The following is a 17,836-nucleotide window of genomic DNA, read 5'->3' on the forward strand; positions in this document are numbered from 1 at the left end:
ACCTGACATAAATCCTGTGAGTAGCCAGGTACCCTCACTACAGATACCTCTGTCTGACCAGTTCCTTGAAATCAAGATCTGAATTTTACCTTTTGTTCCTGTTTCAAGTGTAAACGTGGGATCCAAACAACTCTGAGTTCAAGGAATCCAGAATCAAGATCTGAAATCAGATGTTAAGATTTAAGCCAGCCCTACTGCTGTCATGGTTTAGGCCTGGTTGGCAGCCAACCACAATGCAGCAGCTCTCTCTCCCTTCCCCTCTGGCAATGAGAAGGGACAGAGAGCCAGGCTTGGGGTTCAAGATAGGACTGGGATGGGGGAAAATCCCCCTTTTATGATCACGAGCAAAAGGCAGACTCGTTAGGGGAAGAAAAAAAAAGACATACATTTATTACAGACACTAACAACACATAACAGAGTAGGACAGTGAGAAGCATTGCCCCATCTTGAGAACACCTTTCCCCCACCCCTCCCTTCTTCCCGGGCTCAGCTCTGCTCCCGATATCTCTACCTCCTCCCCCAGTGGCGCAGGGGCAGGGAATGGGGGGGGCAGTCAGCGCTGCCACTTCCCTTATCTTCAGTGAGGGGAGTGTCCGGAACTTGTTCCCCCTGCTCCATCGTGGTCCCCCTCTCACAGGAGACAGTCCTCCACAAACTTTCTCTGACATGAGTTCCTCTCGTGGGCCGCAGCGTTCCCCACACTGCTCCGTCATGGGTCACTAACTTCCTCCGACTGGATTCCCTCCCACAGCTGCAGCCCTTCCCGAGCTGCTCCGGCGTGGGACTCCCCCGCATGCTGCAATCCTCCCAGCACTGAATTACATACGTTATGGCAGAGGCGCAGCCGATGGGCTCAATTTCCCAAACAGAAGTGGAGCTGACGTGGAGCTGGGGGAGCTTCGAGAAGCTTCTCACAGGGGGCTGCCCCGATAGCCCCCTCCCCTGCCACCAAAAAACTCCACCACTCACTCAACCCAGGACAACTGCAAACGCGGGAGATTCCTTTATTTCTCATTGGTGATTCTCTCCTGTGGATACTAAAGTGCGTGACAAATATGTGTCATTATCCTTCCCCTTACTTACAGACACTTTACCTTCAATTAAGAGATCTGGCCAAGATCATCAAGCGACAGGAAAAATTAAAAATGGAGCCTGATTTTCCCATCTCCCAAGTCACACTGTGTTCCCATGGGGAGCCCCTGGAAACGTGTGAGAAATGCACCTGACAAAAATACTGTGAACTATTTACAGATATCTTCAATAACTCATAAGCCACTGGTGGTATTACTATAATTGTGCACGGTGCCAGCACGCCAGTAATACTTTGCTCAGCCAGTTCCTAACACAGCTTGTAATTTAAGTAACTTTTTCCAACTTTTAATTACATTCTTGTGTAATGCAACTCACTGTGCTTTGTGCATACCTTGAGGGAGGTGGTATGGTCTGGTAGTTGTTGTAAAGGGTTAGGAATTAATTATAAAGGACACAGTTTTTGAGTTCCTCTCAAGCACTTGCTCAGCTGTGTAACCTTGGGGCAAATCACTCAACTGCTTTCTGCCCAAGTAAACCCAGCTGTAAACCATCTTGAAAACCAGATGGTGCACAAGATTTAAACTGCTCAGGAGAATGAAGAGCTGTGGAAAAAAAAAAGTGAATTTTACAGCTTGTTGCTATTGTTTCCAATGGAGTTAATCTGGACTTAACCACTGTAACTCAGAATTTGCCTTGATTAAAAAAACAAAACAAAACAAAACAACAATCCACTCTCATTTTTTTTATTTCTTTCCTCTCTTGACTTTATGTCAAGTACCTTTCTCTCTAGAGGCTTAATTTTAAGCCTTCAGTAGAATAGATGTTTTTCTCTGGCAGCCTGCAGATTCTAATTCAGGTTCTACATGACTAATCTTTGATATTTGACATGATTATTTTTAGGCACTTAATTCTATAGTGTTCTCTTCTCCCTGCTTTTCATGCATTCTCCTTCCTCAGCCTTGCTTAGCTTCAGTGGCACAGTGGTGTGTTCTGGTGTTTAAGTACTGCACTACTAATAAAAATGCTGAGCTCTAGTGTCTTCTGTAGATGGTATGTCCTGGCTTAAAACCGGTATCAAAACTATTACAGGATTTGTATTGCTGGTCAATGAACAAAGGAAATACTGCACTCAAGTTTCTGTAGCAGAATAAATGTTTGCCACATGTTAGTATTTAGGAGAAGGCTTAAATGTTTCAGTATTTTTTGGCCTGAGCTAAAATGTAGACTTTTTTTCCCCACCAGTGCTGCAGGAATGTGGGAATACTTACTTATGTAGGAGTACAAATGTAGGAATACTTGTGTACACTTCCAAAGCAGGGTGTATTATAAGAATGGAAAAAAATATATTTTTAGTCTAGTATAAACAAGGAACATTTAAAGACGTGAGACGTAAAGGAGCCATTTTATGCACTACTCAGGAAAGATCTTGCATGTTTTTATTAATCACTATTTAAAATAAAACATTGACAGGTTTGAAATTTGTCGAATTTTCTTCCCACATAGGAAAGGAATTAGAGCCGAAAGAGTAAATTACAAACAAATTTAACAAGCTAGAGCACCGAATTCTTTTAGTCTCTTACAAAAACAAATATTGTTGACAAATTGTCTTCAGCAAATTTAGCCCTTGTTATACAGTACTGGGATTGTAAAATATTTAATTGCTATTCAAAATTGGTGATCGTTTTTGCAATGTAAACAATTTTCAGTTTGTGTGTCTCACAAGCTGTTTGCTGTATTTCATGTTATTAAATTTTTAATTCTATATTTGAGCTATGTTATTAGTAATTTAAAATATTGAAATTGTATGCTAATAAACACAATACCAAAGTGCCTGCAATGAATAGTGACACTGCTCAACCATCAAATTGTTAATTAGCCATAAGCTAAAGTAGAAATCCTCTGATACTGTTTGAGTCCCTGTCTGGATGATGTAACTTTCCTTTTCCCCTCCTACTACCACTTGAAACTAATTTTAAAAAGAAGTGTGCAGTTCTTTTGTGTGAATAAAAGAATTTTAAATTAATCAGAACACAAAACATTCTCAGATGACCAGCTGTGAAAACAATAAATAAAACAGAAAGTGAGCTGTAGACAGAGCAAATCCAGGTGATAAGGAAAATCATGATTAGAGTTGTCCAATATAGGGACAAGAAAACTACAAAATACATTTCCAAGCCCTGAGCTATATACTCATCTGACTCAATTTACATTTTTGCTCCTCATAATGAGTAAAGGGTTGATTTAGCTCAGTACTGCCAGCTGAAACTGCAGCTGGGAGTGTTTTTCTATATCCATCAAACCAGGGGTTTCCCTTCTGTGTTCCTGAGTATAAATCATTGTGCTTCATTTCATGGTCCTGTGACCTCATATGATCTGTTTAAAGAAAAGGTTGTTGCATCATGACTTTTTCATGGTCCAACCCAGGTTCTTTCCACTCTCGTTGAGAATAGAATGATGGATGCTTCATGTTGTTGTTACTGCTACCATAAAATGGGCCAGCTCACAGCATACAGCTTCAAGTCCCTGTGTACTTGCTGAGACAGAACACAGTGAGATGCTGCCAGTGAAATATGTACTGACAGACCGGTGATTTGGATGCATTGTGAGGTACTGAGGAAAGTCTGGTCTTAAGGCAAATAACAAAATGATGAATTCCCAAAGCCAGAAATTTCAGGCATCATAAAACCTTTTCTTCTTTAAAAAAAAAAAAAAAGAATCTAATGAATTAAAGATACTTTATGCGAAGGCCTTGTTTCTTTAAAAACAGTATCTTGAAGTTAAAATCTAACTAGTTTGGAAAACAAAAATGTTTAATAGTTTTGGGTCACCTCCTCGCTCTTGATTAATACAATCCATTTTTTTGCAGGTTTTAAACCACACTGCTGCTCTATTTGTCCTTCTCTCATTGCCATGAAGGAAACCTACAGAAAAATGAGAAGTATGCCATTGAGAAACCGACTACAAAATGCTACTACAGGTATGTGTTTTGCCCGTAGAACCACTTCCAGAAACAGTCAATATGCATTAAAAGAAAAATAATCTGAAAAAATACTGATTTTTCAAAAATCTCTCTTTAAAAGGACACTGCAAGGCTAAAGCTTGCATATGAGCAAATCTCTCCCCAGGTTGCTAAGAACACTTTCTAAACTGCAATTTAAAAGCTTTCAATTATTACTTTTTGCTATTTATGCTCTTTGTTTATTTTTTGTCTTTATTTTCCAGTCTTGTGACTGAGCAAATCTGGTAGACTTTGCTTGCTCAGTATAGCTCACGTCACTCTCCTCGTGTCTTGCTGCAGCTTATTGCCTATGCTTGGGAATACAACCATCCCCAGGAGAAGTCATTTCTCTTAAAAGTAGGATTTAATTATCTTTATTAATAAAATCCACATTTTAAGACTGAATTATTTGACTGTGTCCCTTTCGAAAAGGAAATAATTTGGGACAATCTGTTTTTCAAATCACAGTTTCTAAATTCTCACCCCAGAGTGCAAATTCTGTAAGTTCCTTTGCTGAATAAGCATGGGATTTTTAAGGAAGATGTAAAGACAAAATAAAAGAGCCTCTCACGCAACCTGATTGCTGAATTTCAGCGATGCCCCTTATTACCAGCTTATTTTCTTGCCTTATTATCAGGGCTGTGGGAAATGATTTCTGTCAGCCACATCAAAGCGTAGTGGCAGATTTCCCTTTGGAAGTCAGAGCCTGTTTCAAACGTCTCTTTAAGTCCTGCATATTTGGAGACTTGGGTCGGACGAGGTGGAGGCCTCTTCGTTTCTCTCCATTGCAGCTCCCAATCATCCTGCTGACCTCCTGGCAAAGCTGCTGGAAGGCTTCATGCACTCCCTCACAGTTCTCCCGGGCTGACACTTCATAGTAAGTACCTCCCAGTTCACTGGCCAGCTGCAGTCCTTCTTTGGAGGACACCTGCCTGGCTCGCAGGAGGTCTCCTTTGTTTGCCATCAGGAGCAGGGGAATGTTAGCATTCGGGTGAATCTTGCGGATGTGCTGGTGTAGGGGACGGATGACTCGGTAGCTCTCATAGTCTGTGATGGAGTAAACAAAAACGAAGCCATCTGCCCAGTAGATTGAACGGTTTATCTGCTCTTGGCAGCATATGCTGTCAGTGTCATCCTGCCGTCAAAACCAAGAGGTGTGAGATTAGAAAACTGAGAACAGGGAGCAGACAGAGCAAACAGTCGTACAGCACTGTTAGCTACTCGGAGCTTTGTTTTAATGTGTGGCTGTTTCACTGTGTGCAGGCAGAAATCTCTTTGACTGTCAGGGAATGTACCAGGGACAGCAAAAATTTCCACTGTGTCAGTAACATATTCCAGGTAAGCAGTAATGTGGAGTGGGGAGGGATCACAGCAAACTGGTTGAAAACAAGAGAATGGCCAAAAGACTGATATTGAAAAGTTTGTTCTGTATTCTATTGTACTAAACCAGTGTGACAAAAACCTGCTCTTTCATTGTGGATAAAATTGTGATGGGCATGGTAAGAGCGTTATAAAATTCAGCGGGCTAGTCACACTACAGCAAGTGAATGGTCGTCCCCCAAGGTGGTTTTTTAGAGCTTTTTTCAATTCTGCATTCAATGTCTCCATGGATGAGGGTTCTCACTAATTCTGTTTGGCGAAGCCTGACAGGTTTTTCTGCCATGTAGGTCTCCAGATAGTCAAAGGCAAAATTACTTCAAAAAAGCAATTTGTTACAAATAACCATTTGCTAGAATTGAAAATGAGGTGAAAGCTCATTGCACATTTGTAAAGGAGGAATGGGTTTGTATTATTGCTTTGCTGGTCACACATTTGTTCAGTCCACCACTGCTCCTACTCAGACAGCCATAACAATCATCAGCGTTGGGAATATAAAACTGAATACAATACTGTGGGGCTTGAAAAGAGATCAGCTCACTTTTCAAGATGAAGCTATTTTCAGCTAATCCTCTACTCTTTGTTATCCGTGCTGGTGTGTAACCCAGCCAGATAGAGAGATCTCTGCTGTAGTTATTGGCAGTATGCTTGGTTTGTAAGAACTGACATTCCTGTCAATATTACAGGCTTTCTGGAACTTTGTCATTTCTTTCAGATCCAACAAGGCATTACGCATATTCAGTATTCAGCTCTTGATGAAGTTGGTAGGAGTTAAAGGCTTTTTTGTATTTTAAGGGGAGTTCAAGATCATGAATACAGAGCCCAAACTTTTATTATTGTTATTGCTAAAGTCTATTCAAGAAGTCTTCATCAACTTCAGTGAGACTATTAGAACATATGTTCCACTATCTCTTTATCTATAGAATATATATCTGCCACTCGCATTCATTTTAACAGAATTTACATGTACTCAGCTGTCTCCCAAACCAGATTACTTTCATTTAGACACCTAAATATGAAAGTGTATAAAGCCTAACCTCAGGAAGAAGAGGTGGAAAAGAATGAGTAAAACTGATCAGTTCTATTATGGTAGATCAGTCAGTAAAAAAAGGACTACCAACAAGGCTCTTCTGTGAGAATAGAATTTCTGAAGGCTCAGAGTATAAATTAGGCTGACAACTTTCAACAGGAGTTCTGCTAACTAACTGCCCTTTGTAAATATTTCAGTAATGCCAATAGAGGCACTGGCTCATCACACCTAGTAGTTCTTTGCTCTTGCCAGCTCACAGTAACCCTAAATCCTGTTAGCAGTGAAACTGTTTAACAGATGCTCTTATGCCCCTCTCCCCAAAACCCTCAAACCGAACAGAAGTACGTGTGGAATGAAGAGGGATCCTCACTAGCAGCCTTGTTTAAAAGGTCAGTGAGGGTGAACTGAAGCCAGGACAGGGCAGACTGTGGGAAGACGGGCAATTTGCACTGTTGGTGTCTGGGTTGTAGCCAATCTGTAGATAATTAGCCACCCTTCAAGTCCTGCTAGCCTCTTTTCACCAGCAAACTCCTTTCAGGGGGAAAAAGAACTAATTGCTCTGGCAAGCATTTGAAAATGTTTTTGGAGAAGGTGTACATTCAGAGAGCCTTAATGAGCAGAAATTCTGTTACTCCAGCTAGGCCCACCCAGTAGTGAGATGGATGGATAATCCCCGATGGAATGCTTTATTCAGGAAAATCAAAGGGTAATGGGCTACTTTTTAAATGGAAATCTCTGCTCCAGAATGAATTTTGAAACACACAGTCATTTGCCATGTATAGACCAAGCAGCAATGAATCACCTAACAAAACCAGTTATCCGTTTGCTTCTGTTTCTCTCTTAAACATTAACATTTCCAGTGTGGCTGGAATCCTGAGTGATTCCACAGGACTTCCTCCTGCAAGCCTGAAGAGTGCAAGAAACTCTCTTCCTTAAGGGTTTTAACAGAAAATCCGACCTATTCTCAGTCTTAACAAGTCCTGTTCAGGAACAGCCCCTTCACATTATCTCAGACACATCATTTGATGCAAACAGAGATGCAGCCCAAGATAAGTGTGTCTGTGGGAACTTTTGAAACAGTGTGGACCTTTGACAGGGACAAATAAAATGAATCTCCTTCCTAACTAAATCAAAATCATTTCTGACTAAGAAACCTCAGCTGTTGGCATTACTAAATTTCATGGAGCTCTGGATACAGTCACAAAACTATAGGGCACATTCTTAATTGAAACAGGGAAACTGGAAAATAAACATGTCTCTGGTGTGAAAGAGGGGGAATTAAATTCTTTCACTCCCTTCTTTCTCCATGGGATAGAAGAGAGTGGGGATTCCCTTTGTTGAGTGTTTATCAGGCAGTCCCAACTGTGCCTAATCACCACCCACAGCTTCTCTTTGCAGGTCCTCTCTAAGCAAGCTGGCATAGGGCCTTTGTACTATTAAGTCCCACTTGAATATTGGGAGAACTTCCATAGCAGCTTTTGTTTGCTTTTTAGTGTCCAGAATAAATGAGGGGTCGTCTCCTCTGCTCTGTGCACCCCCAGCAGCAGAGAGTGTGGAACTTTGACAAAGCTGTCCCCTTAAATCTGCTTCCAGTCATCAGAGAGGATGGAAATGGAAACTGAGGCTGTGGGAGCTTTGCTTACCCTGTTCTGTAAACTCAGGATGGAACAGCTCTACAGAACAGAAATGAGCCCATGCACAAATGGGGCTGTGCAGACAAAACAAGGTTTATAAAGCTGTCCACGGCTAGCCTGAAAGAGGATGAGAGAAGGTGGTGTTCCCATCCAGAAATATATTTGGCCAAGTGTGAGCTTAGACTGAGGTTAAGGCCAAACCTAGAAATTTAGGTTTGATGGTGACAAGAGGATACTTAATTTTATCATGAAATCTCAGCTATTTTGTACAAATTACTACTCTCATGAGTTTTCCACCACTCATATAAAAACAAATTTCATTACATCTCCTGCTGCTTTGACACTATTTTCATCCTCTTGTTCTGCATGTGAAGCAGATGTTCAAAAAGACATCTTAATCTTAAATCCTGCTTGGAAAAATATTTCTAGAAATGTATTCCTAGTCAAATATTAAATCTAGAATATCTTAAAACACTGACAGAAATAGGGGCGTAAATAAATACTAACACCTTAAAAATAAGGAATGAAAAAAAAAAAAAAAAGGACCCTAGTTGGAAATGACAACCGGTATGAGGCCTGTCCCCTTGGGAAGAAACAGCTTTCTAGAGAAGAGAGATTCTGGGTGGGTAGAAAGGCCTAAGCTGAGCCAGCTGGGCCTCTAGACAGGTGAGTTTTCTGCCACACAGGGACAGATTCCATTTTACAGGAAATAATCAAGGAGTTGGCAGGAGCGAGCCAGATTATGATTTTACTGCTATTTAGGCTTGGGATGCAGTAATGTGTTTGAAATAGATTTGATCTAATTTTGACTGACTTTTAAAGGAGCCTCATTGAACCCCTTCAAGGGCTTGTTTTGGTGGGGCTTAAGACTTCACTTGGGCTTGAGCCCAGGTATTTTTCTGCTGATAATATTACTACAGATGGAAGTGCTGGCAACAAACAAGAGACAATAAATGTGTTGTAAAGTACCAATGCACTGAGAAGATGTTTTACCTCCAATGAAACAAAGGGAGTATCCTGCACCTGCAGAGAGATCTGTTCCCCATCTATGGTGAACTTTCTTGAATACAAAGCACCTGGTGGAAAAGTAAGATTGTTAGAATCAGTGACTGTAGCAAAGAAGAAAGCATATGTAAAGGCAAAATGGAACTGTTGAAATCCAGATTTTTGAGGCTTATGATATGTAGCTCCTTACAGAAAAGTGAATGGCACCAGAGCAGTTGTGCAACTGTTCACTTAAGTAAACTGGCTTTGTATTTGCTGTGCAGTCAGATGAGTTGAATGTATACCTGGGATGGTATCTGGGAAGGGTGGTGCTCTGCATTGAATCAAACAGTCAAAGCGGGCACATAAACCCCATTCAGGTTTTCAGTCCATATTGTTAACTTTTAAAAATGTGGACTGCATATATTTTTCATCTTAAACCAAGATATCCAGGTATTGTCTGTGAAAGGAGTGAGCTGTTTCCTATTGCACTTTTCTGGAAGTTTTAAGAAAGGAAAGTATGCTAGTTTTGGACACAGAGTGACTGTACAAATCACCTAGATGCTCTTTTGGATTCGTGTGGCCTTAGCAGTCAGAGAATGGTTGGAATCCCCAAAGACTGGACACTTTGAATCTGACTTCTGGTTAATCTGAATGACATGTATTCAGAGCCAAGTGCTAGTCCAAACCATCTAGGACTGATCCAGCTGTTATAAAAACATCACTGAGCTTTGAACATCACATTCTTGAACTTTATTTTGTTCCTGGAGTGCAGGTTAAGTGACAATGAAAACTTAAGTTTTGATCTTACGAACTATCCATGGTTGTGATAAGAACAGCTTCAGAGATTGACGCCATCATCATTTTTCTGTAGAACTTAATACAAGTCTCCTGGATACATGAAGAACTGCTATATCCACAGCTGTTGTATACAGCCTTTCAGTCTTGTCCAAATACAATTGTCACTGTTGCATCTAAAACAATGTACTTCACCTCAAACGCAGAGATATCCCATCTACTGGAGGGTAAGAAATTCAGATTAAGAGGGAGGGCAGTTGGTGACAGTAATGCTATCACTGCTGAAAATCATCTTTGGTTCAAGGAAACAGGTGTTTTTATTTCAGTGGAAAAGAGTCTGAGCTCATAGCAACATTTAAAATATAAGGGAATTTAATATGGCAAAGTTTGCTACATCTGAATCCAACATGATCATATTCTGTTTTAATATTGACTCTGTGAGATGATGTAGTCCTGGGATTTTTTTCTTTTTTTTTTTTTTTTTGAAAATACATCCGATTTTAAGGTGAAAAGATGATACTGTTTTATGGGAAGATACTGCACCCCTGAACCAAAACAAGACAATGTATTATTCCTACTCTGTAGTGCATTGCAGAAGAAAGAGCAGGTACTTCCAGACACTGGCTGTGCTCTGCCTGATACCCAACTGAAGGAGAAGCATGGTTGAATGATCACAAATACACTGCCACCTGTTTCTTATTTCTGGCATATTTATTTCTTCTATAGGATGGCTGTTGGGCTGGTAGCTTAATGAGAAAAGCATGTGGTTCTCAGCAATGTCTCTGGCAGCAATCCATTGCAGAGCTCAGAAGTCTAACTTGATGTACGGTCTCCCATAGAAGAGATGAAGGAAAATAAAGAGAAATAGTGCAGCCAACCATCAAGGTTACTTAGGGTCAGTGAGAGGGAGCTGTAAGGAGGAGCTTTCAGATTGTGTTTCATCAGACAGGCAGAGATCAAAGGTGCCTTGTACTGCCATCTCCTTTCCTAACTCATCATTCTAAATTCAGCATGCATCTCCGACGTGAAGCAATCACTGCTTTGAATCCTGTCCTCCTTCACCCAAAAACTGTGAGGTGGCCTACGTGTGGGATGTGTACATAGATCGTTTCTTCAACACAGGCCAACACATTTGGCACTTTCTTAGAACAGCAGCTGTGAATTAAACAGTTCACATGAACACATCCTCTGAGGTGTCAGGATTAAACAAGAAATGCAGTAGAAGCAGTTTGCATGGTCACTTTGCTTATCTTATGGAAAGAAGACTTCAATTTGGAAGTCTCCTTTGCCATAAAAGCCACTGGAAAAATGGGAGTACACAAAAAAAAGTTCTGAACTGCCTTTTACGCGCTTTGTAATTCCTCTGACTTCCCTGGGGTTGCAGAGAGCAGCGTTGGGTTTCCGCAGCTTAGTCAATATGCAAGTTGTTCCTCGAGTCCGCATTTTAGTATAGGTATTTCCCCGAGCAAACCTTTTACTCTGATCCTTTTCCATCAAGTTGGAAAAAAAAAATAGCTAAAAGGATCATAAATAACGAGCCTTTGATTTATTGCTTTCATAGCTTGAGGCTATTAACTGAAAATATGCACCTTATGGACATCTGACACTGCTTGGCTTTACTGTAATATGCACCAGTCACAAAACAGAGTAGATTTCAAGCTATCTGCAGTACTGCAGCAGAAAGCAGACTCACCAGTATTGGCTTCATAGTCTCCAATAAATCTCTTCGTGAGAAAGCGCACAACCAGGGCTGTAAAACAATGAAAAAAATATGGGTCTTTAATGTGAACCAAAATCAATCTTTTCAGAACACATGTAATATCTTACTGGAAGAGTTAGTATAATATGAACCCAAGTTAATCTTTGAATTGCTCACATATTATTCTGCAAATGCTTCTCTCAACGCTCACAGAAAAAGATCTGGGGCTAGGCTGTGATACTTAATGCAGAGTTTTTCACAACTTGTATTGGAAATTACCCCGTAGATTCAGTGGAGCCATTCACTGTAGGATACGGAGGTTTGTTTGTTGTGATTGCAGGTATAACAATCTGACTTTTGGTTTGAAATAATTTAGAAAAAGAGTAACAAGCCAGTAAACTGAAACTGATCCCAATAGCACATTTAAGACCTCTGTGTCATATAAGAAGTGAGGCTGATGGATGTAATGGTTCTTCCCAGACTTAAAAATCCCCAGTCCTCCTCATGAAATCCATTAGTGATACCTAATCACATCCAGCAAACAAACTGCATGTGCTCTGCACAGATGGGTCATGCTGCAGCACCCTGAGCCATCTTATTCACCTTAACCTCCAGTGGTTTCTTACAGTGTTGGATGAGAACATTTTCCTTTTCCTTGATCACTTTATAACACTTAAAATCCCACTGTGGCAACAGTAACTTATATTCCTTTAGTGCGTTCATCTCAGCAGATTCCTAGCAATTTGTAAAGCCAGTTAGTTAATAGCTAAATAAAAGGGTTTATTCTGCAAACAACTCTATCATAGATTTCATTTAAAATAATAATTTTTCTCACAGTGGATACTGGGTCACCTCTTTAGTACCCTTAAATGAAATGGACTGTGCAGCTATCTTAACAAACTACTTAAAAATAATATGTACATGTGTCTGCCTTAAATCCAAAGCAATCAAACATTTTACTGAATCCTGTGGAACCTCAGATTAGTAAAACACATCTGGCCTTAATAATTTCTGAAATCATAAACTGTATATTCAAAATCAGTAATGCTTGCTTTACCCTCTTTTCCTCTCCTTTGGAGAATAATACAGGAAGACACATCTTGTATGCTGTTATTTGTCTGTAGGGCATATAACATTTACAACTGAAGAATAAAAACCACTAGTCCCAGTTTTGGGGTATGGAAATTTAGACACAGTTAAATAATTTGCATGAGACCAGGTTGAATCATTTGAGTATGGAGCTGCCACCTCACGTTGAGCGCTCACACAGACCTACTGCAAATCTGCCTCGCCAATTATTCAGTGCATTTTCAAAAAAAAAAAAACAACAACCAAACAAAAAAAAAGTAACTTAAAATGTTCAAGCTGCAACAGTGAAGAGTTTTCACAGCTTTGGGTCTATCTGAGCTGCAAATGAGCTCATAAATACAGCAGCAAGCAAAAGCATGGAACTACACCTGTGGACTTACCTGTCTTGCCAACGCTACTGCCACCCAGTACCACGAGCTTGATGATTTTGTTGGGCACGCAGTCTAATACAGGATACTCTGGTATGGGGAGCAAAAGAAAGTTAGTCGAATACTGTGACATAGTATCCTGAGAGAGGAGACGCATGCCAGAAATGAGAGCTGTTCAACTCCGGTAGGAGTTGGGGGAGAAAAGAAGGAAAACAGCTTCTCGGCGTCTGTTCTTGGCTGTATATCCTTGGATAGAGAAGCTTTCTCATTGCATTTAAGTAGCTTTCCTGAGGAATGTTAGAGCGACTGGCCTCCTCTTCCCTATGCCTCTGCTCAGACAGCAACTTTGGAAGGCAAAAGGGAACTTTTTGATCAGCCCCCGTGAAAACTGACTCCTCCATTCCCCAGCCAATCACAAGTGAAACCATGACATTCCTCCAGCCGGGCACCGAGCGTGTGCCTCCATCAACCACGCTCCCTCGCTCCCTCGCTGCTTTATCTCTCCCTTCTGCCTGTTTTATGTGCTGCCCCTTGGCTCTTTGCTAAAACGAGATTCTTCTGTTTTACAGTCATCACGGTAGCGTTTTCAGCAAGAAACAGTCAATCCCGTGCTCTGCTCTAATTCCACTCTGAATAATCCCGTTCTGCCTGTCTAGTTTCTTTGCATTTTCAATTGGCTCAACTCCATGCTCTGTTGTTCTCCCTGTCCTATTGTGTCCTGCAGTTGGGCCCCTTCAGAGTGCCAAAGCTGATGGGACACTCCTCTTCAGGAAAACAAACACATTTTTTGCACACACAGACACCCACCCACACCCACCCCCCTCCCAGTTTTCAGGCAGCTGTGGGTTTTTCCAAAATACTAGCTCACATACGTATCCTCCAGGATACATTCGATCTGCTGGTTTATACATGTTGTTAGTCCTAATGGCCCGCTAGAATGTGGGTTAGCGTTGGGTTAGGACTGCAGTTTCTCCAAACATGGAAAAGTGCATTTTGGGCTGGTGACAGACTTGACAAGGCTGAGGAAGGACTTGGTATCCTTCAGTGGGGTGAGCCAGACAGAGGGAATGAAGAAAGAATGACTTCTATAGGAAAACTCAGTGTAGTTTTAAGACAGCTGGCGGCTGCAGTGTCTGTTGGGATGACAGCATGTAACTGTACACTAACTGCAATCGACTCTCAGTTATCAAGGATGATGAGGAGGGAAGAAAAAAGGGAAGAGCAGTAGGGAGGGAATGACCCAGATAAAGCAAAACTGCAAATAATATAAACCAGATGTAAATTAAACTACAGAAAATATACTTAGAGCATTAATCTTTGAAATAGTTCTCAAAAGAGGTCTGCAAGGGGCAGGAGCAGCTTTAGGCAGCAGTGGCAAGAGGCGAGCCTGGTGCAGGCAGCATACTTCTGAGACACATACTCTGTCACGCTGTGTGGGAGACATGGATATTAATGGAAAGTGGCACCACAAGCTAATCCACCCACAGATCACAGAGACCTGAGGATGCAGATTTTTCCTGTCTTCTGTACGCTCCTAGCAGGCAGAAGGTAGGCATGGCTCATTATGTAGCGGCTGCATCCACCAAAATGACTTTTTCTGCCCAGCTGCTTTCACGCCACGGCTTTCAATCACAGCATACACATGCGTTCTTCTCAGCAGGTTTTAGAGGCCAGGGGTACAGTCATGAGCTAGCACAAGAGGATGGGAAATCAAGTCAGGGCTCTGGATAACTACCTCTTCCCAAAGCACTGGGGGCCAGGTTGTCAAATGATCTCAGTTTCCACACCAGCATCACAGAGGATGTGCTGAGTGTGAACTGGCTTTAGAAAAAAAACAGTGTTGGTGCACAGCAGTCCAGTGAAATAAGCACAAGATTCAGGAGATTTATGGATGTGTCACTTTCCTGAGGCTCTGCTTCCCCTCCAAAAACTACTTCTGAAGCAGTATTTGTGCAGAGTTGCTGTGTAAGCACCAAGTGTTATTACTTTGGCCATCACGACAGTCAGCTGATGAAGAGGTGGAATAAAATGTCTGGAGGACTCCCCAGTTCATGGTACTGGGAGGGAGCCACCAGATCATGTGCCTTTTGGGACACGGCTCCTATGTGAATGGTTTTCAAATCTTCCAGTGTAAATTTACTTCCAGATTTTTGCAAACACCCAAACACTGAAAAATCTTTTCCAGGAAATTTCATTACCATTTCATTACCAGATTACCATCTGCTTTAATCTCATACAGGTTTTGTGAGAACAGGCAAAATGAGAGGAGGAATAGGAAAATGCTCAAAATCTTGTGGTCAGTTAACAGGGCACTCTGAAATGCATTGTTGAGCTGGACACATTATAAATTTTGGCATTAGCTAGCAACAGTATGTAACTGTCCACCTCTCTAAGTGTAGGATGTTGGAACCTTTGTTACCATTTGCTATTAAAAGCATATGTTAGTGAGTAATATAAAAGTATTCATCACAATAGCCCTCCTATAAAAACAAACAGTAATATATCTATCATCTTCTAGGTGGCCAGAAGAGTTTCAGCACAGGAAAAAAGCCAGAGAAGTTAAGCAAGATCACAGAGAATATTCTATATGAGCAAAGGCATTCCTAGGAGAATACAGATTGGCTGGATTGCTCCAAAAGAGAGGCAACACAACCAACAGAAACAAAAGTTCGAGTCCTCTTGAATAACCAAATATTGTGCTGATGCTGAGGGCCTCCAGAAGGATCTGACAAAAGTGAGTGAGCATACGTAAAGTCAGCAGGTGAGCTTTAGTCTAGAAAAATGTAAGGTAATGCATCTAGAGAGAAAGAGTATAAACTCTGTTTAAATGATGCTGAACTTGGATGTGGCACTCATAAATTTGGAAAGAGACCTTAGAGTCATCACCGGCAGCTCACACTCAACGGCTCACTGTGCAACAGCAGCAAAAAAAGCCAACAAAATGTTGGGTATCCTTGGCAGGGGAATGGAAAAGGAGACATAAGGTAGCATTTTGCTGATTTCCGTAAACCCTCAGAGCATCCCCATGGCGGGTACAGCATGCAGTTCTCTGCATTTCAAAAACACAGCGGGGGCTGCGAGGGCACAGAGCGGGGCACCAAAACCGAGCATGGGCCCGGAGCAGCTGCTGTGTGAGGAGAGACTCGAAAAGCTGTTTACCATGTGCTTGTACGGATGCTGGTGCTGACACAAGAGAGGAGATGCGTGGGGGAAGGAATGAAAGACCAGTGGTGGAGGAAATGTTGAACTGCCTCTTTTGGCAGCTGGGATGGCTTCTGGTTGCTTAAAACAAACGCGAAAGCAGTTTTAGACTGCATCTTGGAAGCAGACCAATCGATTTCCAGTTCCTTTGCTAATATGGTTCAATCTAAATTTCTTATGCACTAGCACAGGCTTCTTGTGCTTCTAACCAAAGCTTGTTTCCACTGCGTGCAGAAATCTCTGTCCAGAGAGAACGGGTTTTAGTAATAATTTAAAAAGCTGTGTATTCTCGAAAAGTTTGAAATATATTCTCAATGTCCTTTCCCCTGCCCCAAAATCACAACTTTTAGGCTCTAATTCTGAAAGAATTCAAGTAAGATGTAGAATCAAAGCCAGAGGTTTTAAAATCTGATCCTTATCTGATTTTCTAGATTGTCAGAATAGTCTTTTCACCGAGTGAAACCATGCAAAAGGATTCACACTATTTGAGATTGTATAACCCTTGGCATGTAGAATAAGAATTGTTTTTAAAAGAGATTTTCATTGTTTGTGCACAATGGACTTATATTTAGCTAAGAAAGCTATGTTTTAAATTCAAATTCTCTTGGAAAAACAATAACTTAAATTAGAGGGAGAATGTTTGCAAAGCTCAAAGCAACTTTGAAAACATTTGGAAGATTCTGAAGAGTTTACTAACCCACTCCTTGGGTTGCTCCATGCAAGGATATGTGCCTTTGCATGTTGCACAGAGATGATGTTATTTCCACACCAAATTTTTTACAGATTTATTTATTGGTCTATGTTGCTTTTGGCTATAGATTTCATAAGATTTTCTGGTTTTATTGTTGTTGGCACTTCTACACATCTTCAGAGATGATGCATTCTAAAAATAAAAATATTTGCTATTACCATAGTGCTCCTCATATGAGGATGTCAAATTGCTTTTAAAACTGGATATAATTATTCCTCATACATTTTACAAAAGGAGTAACAGATAAGCAGAGCCAGAACGATCTTGCTAAGATCCCAGCATGTTGGGGAAACAGTAATTGTTGTCACTCTTTCCTGCCTAGTACTGGCAAAAACTATTTTTCTTCTAAAAGTCTATTTGTAATGGTTACATTTACCTCCAGTATATCTCAGATGGTTTTGTACAGTATATTGACATTATGGCGACATGGCTGGAGAAGTACAGCTCATACCTGAGCGGAAATGGTAAACGTGGTGCTGGGGAAGTGCCGGTTGCTTTGGCAGATACTGTGATAATACTCGTAGCTGGCGACTCATGTACACGTCCCTCGCTCCTGAATGTATTCCAAACAGCAACAGATTGATCTTTGCAGCTTTGTCTGACTGTCTTTGTTCTTTGTTGCAGACTTGGGGCCCAAAGGCCAGTTCTCACACTGCACCAAACAAAAGTAGCGTTTTAACTACCTTTTTGCTCCGAGTAACTAGATACCCTCATAGTTGGGAAAGGCAAATAAAAAGCACCTTTGCAGGAGATAAGGTGGGAACAAAACTGAATGTGATATGCATGAGGAGCCAGTCTTTCTCTGTCTGCTTGGGATTTCACCTTGTGTGGAGACCGATCATGGGTAAAAGGCATTAAAAATTCGGCCATGTGCT

At 41.1% G+C, this 17,836-nt stretch overlaps 1 protein-coding gene across 1 annotated transcript; it reads right to left on the bottom strand.

Annotated features, from left to right (window-relative positions):
* Nucleotides 1–2,463: 2,463 nt before the first annotated feature.
* Nucleotides 2,464–13,474, bottom strand: LOC104356565 (ras-like protein family member 11A-like). Its single transcript, XM_009965866.3, has 4 exons — nt 13,022–13,474; nt 11,547–11,603; nt 9,065–9,147; nt 2,464–5,165 (listed from the first exon to the last, which is right to left on the bottom strand). Exons 1-4 carry the CDS (start codon nt 13,164–13,166, stop codon nt 4,698–4,700), a joined length of 753 nt encoding a protein of 250 aa, XP_009964168.1. The 5' UTR covers nt 13,167–13,474; the 3' UTR covers nt 2,464–4,697.
* Nucleotides 13,475–17,836: the final 4,362 nt, after the last annotated feature.

The sequence above is a fragment of the Tyto alba genome, unplaced genomic scaffold (assembly GCF_018691265.1).
Source record: "Tyto alba isolate M040663 unplaced genomic scaffold, T.alba_DEE_v4.0 Super-Scaffold_5, whole genome shotgun sequence".
NCBI lineage: Eukaryota > Metazoa > Chordata > Aves > Strigiformes > Tytonidae > Tyto > Tyto alba.

Bases quoted from the DNA above. Each gene is read 5' to 3' on its own strand.
- LOC104356565 (XM_009965866.3), bottom strand. From the start codon at position 13,166: ATGCGTCTCCTCTCTCAGGATACTATGTCACAGTATTCGACTAACTTT. The intron at 11,604-13,021 runs GTAAGTCCACAG...ATTGTTTTACAG, and splicing joins CAGTAGCGTTGGCAAGACAG to CCCTGGTTGTGCGCTTTCTC. The intron at 5,166-9,064 runs GTAAAACATCTT...TTTTGACGGCAG, and splicing joins CTCCCTTTGTTTCATTGGAG to GATGACACTGACAGCATATG.